Source organism: Galeopterus variegatus, unplaced genomic scaffold (assembly GCF_000696425.1).
Source record: "Galeopterus variegatus unplaced genomic scaffold, G_variegatus-3.0.2 Scaffold11452, whole genome shotgun sequence".
Lineage (NCBI taxonomy): Eukaryota > Metazoa > Chordata > Mammalia > Dermoptera > Cynocephalidae > Galeopterus > Galeopterus variegatus.
This window is the reverse complement of record NW_007737563.1, coordinates 44,343-49,380: the sequence shown is the minus strand read 5'-3', so window position 1 is coordinate 49,380 and position 5,038 is coordinate 44,343. Positions and strand designations below refer to the sequence as shown.

Sequence of the window (5,038 nt, the reverse complement as noted above, 5' to 3'; positions counted from 1 at the left end):
TGAAGTGCAGAAATGAATAAGAAAAAGACAAAGAGCCCAATGGAAAAATGGGCAAATAACAGGAATGAGAATTTCATAGAAAAGGAAATGTGTTATTAACTAAACATAAAAAAAATTGCTCAACCTAAAAAGCAATGATGAAAATGCAAATTATGGCCACAATGAGATACCATTTTATATAGACTGGACTGGCAAAAATTAAGTCTGATAATTCCAAGTGCTGGCAATTATGTGGAGTAATGGGAACAGTAATATAACTGATAGGAATGTGAAATGGCACAACTGCTTTGGAAAACAATCTGGCACTATCTTGTAAAGTTGAGTTTATACCTACCCTTTAAACCAACAATTTTCTTCATAGGCATGCACCCTAGAGAAACTATTGTGCATGTTTATAGTAGCAAAAACTGGGAAATACCCAAAAGCCCATTGCTAAGAGAATGGGCAAATACATCTCAGAATTCTTTTGCAATGCAATACTGAGCAGCAGTGAAAACGTATCAATAACAGTTAACGCAATAATATGGATAAATCTCGGAAATATAACATCGAGTGAAAAAAGCAGGTCCAAGAATATTTTCTCATGTATTCTGTTTTATAAAGTTCAAGAAGAAGTAAAACTCCATAATGTCTTGTTGAGGAATTCAAATGTGATAAAATGATCTAAAACACGCCAGGGGTTATTCCTGAGACCGAGGAAGAGAGGAATGAATTTGGGGAAAAGCGAAAAGATTGAAGAGCATTACAACTATTTTAGATCTTACATTGGCTGGTAGATTCATGTGAGCTTTTTTTTATGATAATGCTTTATATTTTACAAAAATGATAAGAAGAATATTACACATACATAAGACATTTTTTAAAAAGGTAAACTGATGACGCCGTTTTCCTGTTGGTCAAGGGAGGATATGGAGACTTCATCTGTGAAACAACACGAGGCCTTCACTTCTGTCTGTGGTTGCTACCTAACCTCACGATGACTGTTTCCTGCAGGGTCCTTGGCTTTCCTGTGTGGCCTGCGGGCTGAGGAGGATGGCTGTGAAACCGGCAGCCATACCTACGTGCAGTGTGATTTGACTGTTGCCGTGGGGACAAAGAGACTGCTGGAAACATGGCCTTATGTCTACATTTGTGAAGGAAGTTCCCAATCCCTCTTGGTGCCTGATCATTGGACAGAGTCCACCTTTCCGTCGTTCTCAGGCCTCTTCATCAGGTAACCCTGTCTTCTCCCTCCCTGACCCTCCCCACAAATGCATGGCCTAGGGACCAACAGAGACATCAGAAAGTGTAGGCCGGGTGGATGCAGCCTGAGGGACCCGCAGCGCTGTTGGAGGGGCCATTCTATTGTGGATTCCAGCCAGCCTGCATATCAAAGCATCTCCTGTCTTTTTCAAGTGTTCAAGAGAACATCTGAAAAATCTGCCCAGTAAACAGCTCACTTTGTTCTTGCTTAGATTTTAATATTTATCTTCCGATCCAAAGCAACATCTGGTGAATGCCAATGGGGAAAAAGATTAGACATTATGAAAAACAGAAGGCTTTTCCCCCCTTTCCTTTTTCTTTTCTTTCCAAACAGATTCACAAGTATGAAAAAAAGTCATAGAGAAATCCAGCAGATTGTACAGTGTTTATTCAAACGAAGGGGGGTTGTGCAGGCAGAATTACTGTAGATCTAGGATTTAGAAGCCATAAGTTTATAAGGATTTTTTGAAGTTAAAAAATACCAAACAACAACTAACAAATAAATACCACAGCTTTCCAGGTTAAGTCCTCTTTTCTAAACAACAACAAAAAAAGTGTGACCAAAAAAAAGTGTGACCACATTGGTAACTTTGGACAGCCTTAATTTCAGCAAGCGGTTCTTTTCCTACACAGGGCTCAACATTGGTCTGCATTCTTCTTTATTTCTTGTCTAGATAGAGTGGTTATATCTGATTATCTAATGAAGGCCTATTTTCCCATTAAAATATAAAACTAAACCAAAACATTACCCACAAATGAAAAAGATAACAGCTCTTTCCATGGCAGTCTGACTTTTTGATGTCCTGAGACAGTCTGTTTTAGTATGAATTTGCCATCAGAGGTTTGTGTTCAGGCAGAGGAAAAGTGGAACCTCCCTGGCTGGTTGCCTTCTAGAAGGGTGTAAAGAACCCTGTTTTCATTACATAGGAAGTGGGGTACTGAGAGTTGTACTCAGGTGGGACTGGATTTGAGAACTAACCCATGCTGGACACCAAGAAAGACATGTCAGCAGTTCCTGGCTCCACTGAGTCCAGAGACTTCATCTGAACCCCCACAGCTATTCCTCTGGAGTTCTTCCCCGCCTTTCCTCTCCACTCTAGCAGGTGGCTAAGGAACTGAGCCTCAGACCCCATTACAAGTTATACCCTGAGCTGTTAGTATAATTTCAGAAGTGCTGCTCAATGTTGCAGCTATTGCAGCAGGCAAAAGTGGGTGTGTTTTCTTGAGTAAGAATTAAAATAAGTGCCTTGTGTCTTAAAGTTTATACTTAGTGTTGATGAGTGTGGGTAGGGGGACCCCACACTGCACTTGTTGCCAATGGAAAAGTAAGTTAATACAGTCTTTAGAGGAAAATTTGGCAATGCACTAATAACTTTATAGTTCTTTGTACTCTGTTGCCCAGCAATTTCACTTCTAGGATTTTATTTTAAGAAGGCAGATAGAAATGTGTAACATTTACAGACAACCATGTTCTTTGAAGTGTCAGGCATAACAAAAAATTTAAAATGATTTAAGTTTTGGTAATAAAGGATGCATCCAAATGATATGATACTAACGAACCTTTAAAAGCCATGATATAGAATGTTTAATCAAACAGAGAAATGCTTACATGATATTGAGAAGTGAAAATCACAGATCACAAAATACTGTATTAATTTAATCCTGCTGCTGTATATTGTATATATATTTGTACACACACAGGTGATTAGAAAAAAGACTGGAAAGATGGGTAATAAAGGATGCATCCAAATGATATGATACTAACGAACCTGTAAAAGCCATGATATAGAATATTTAATCAAACAGAGAAATGGTTACATGATATTGAGAAGTGAAAATCACAGATCACAAAATACTGTATTAATTTAATCCTGCTGCTTGCTGTATATTGTATATATATTTGTACACACACAGGTGATTAGAAAAAAGACTGGAAAGATGTATTCTGGAATGCTGATAGTGCCTATCTCTAGGTGACTGGAGTACTAATCATATTTATTTTTTAAATTGAGTTTTTATATATTTTTCCAGTGAATATGTGCTGGTTTAATAACCAGAATATACTCTATAAATTATATAAGGGGCATTAAGAAAATGAGGTGCCAAATAGCTTACTCGGCTCCTCTCAAGATTATGCTTGTGAACCAGAGGACTCCTTTCCAGGATCTTTTCAGAGAACCCACTTCCATTAAGTGCTTTATCTCCCTGCCAGCTACTACCACTATGGACTTTATGCCAATTGGCAAAGATAGACGTGTATCTATGGCAAAAATATGCCTTGTCCATCCATCTGTTCATCCATCCATCCATCCATCCCGAATTTGTCAAGTGCCTACCATCTAGGTATTGTGCCAGGTGCTGATGACTCAGTGGTGAACAAAAGTCCGTGTCCTTACTGGCCGAGGAGGAAGTCAGACAGTAAACAGGATGCTCATGTTCACATGATATGATGAGTGCTATGAAGTGATAGAAAACAATGAGGCCTGCTTTAGACGGTGTGCTCAGAGGAGGCTGCTCTGAAGAAGTGTCTTTTATGTTCTGGTAAAAAGAGCAGAAGGTGTCACTATGAAGAGTCAGGCGGGGGGCAGCAAACGCAAAGGACCCATCAAGTTTTATGAACTGTCAGAGGCCAGTAGGGTGGGAGTGGAGTGAGAAGGAGGGAAGGGGGCCCTAGATGAGCTTGGGGAGGAATGGAAAGCCTTGAAGGCCAAGAGAAGTTGTTCGGATTCTATGCTAAGTGAAGATTACATAACTTTCCAGAGTCCCACAGTCAAGCCATGACAGTGTTGGGAGAGAAACCTGGGCTTGTGACTCACCATGTACTGAGCATGATGCTATACTGTCAGCACCAGAAATGAAAACCTTGATTGAGCTGTGTGGGCTCAATATTTCAGAGCCACAGGAAGCAACTTCAGGTTAAGCGAGGGAGACAGAATGCCTGCGAGTGTTTTTATAACCCATCCTAAGGAGCACATAACAAGATTATCTGCTTAGTTTAGGATCTAGTGACACCAACTGAAAGAGCAATAGATTGGATGTCTTGGATTTTAAGAATCATAGGTTCTAAAACTCTCTTTGCCACTATTTGAACCAAAAATTTTTACCAATCTCCCTCAAATAAATATTTGTGTGCGTGCATGTGTGTATGCATGTGCTTCCAGATCTTTATTTCTTTACATATATTGGTATCTATCTATTTACATATATTTACATTTAAATCTGGCCTACTGTACCTCTTAATTCACAGGATTATTGTGGAAGAAAACATGGAATAGTAGCTAGCTATTGAGAAACTTTGAAATTTTGTAAATGTTAGTCTATTTTTGATATCCTGTTGTCTCAGCTAATTTTGGTTTCTAGCAAGGTGATCAGGGACAAATACCAAAAGAAGTATGAGCTAAAGCTTGCAAAAACAAGTCTAAGCTAACAGAAGGGGGTTTGGCTCTTTTCAGAGCAAGAAGAACATGATTAGGGAAGACCGTATGTTGTTAACAGGCAAACAGCAGGACGGCAGAGTGACTCAGCCTGTTTCACTCATACCTTTGCTTAGAAAGGGCAGAAGAAGGCTTGTTAGGAGGGTGGAAGTCCAAGGCCAAGAACAGTTGTAAAGGAAGTCGGTCACTACACTCCTTAAGTTCAAGTCTATAGCCCCAGATCATTCATATCCTGGGTACAAAAACTTGTTTATACAATTGAGGATCTGCAGCTGACAACAACCACGAGAAGGAGGCATGAAACAGAGAGAGGCGATGGGCAAAAATTCTCTGAATTAACTAAAAAGGGAAAGAGGGGAAAT

General features: G+C 39.5%; 1 protein-coding gene across 1 annotated transcript in view; it reads left to right on the top strand.

Moving 5' to 3' along the window:
- Window positions 1-993: 993 nt before the first annotated feature.
- Window positions 994-5,038, top strand: part of LOC103610639 (fibrocystin-like) — a gene marked incomplete at both ends in the record, with an annotated part of 7,610 nt that continues 3,565 nt past the window's right edge. Inside the window, one exon of the mRNA XM_008594758.1 lies at window positions 994-1,213. Within this exon, the coding sequence (XP_008592980.1) occupies window positions 994-1,213 (220 nt within the window). The remainder of the gene's footprint in view (window positions 1,214-5,038) is intronic.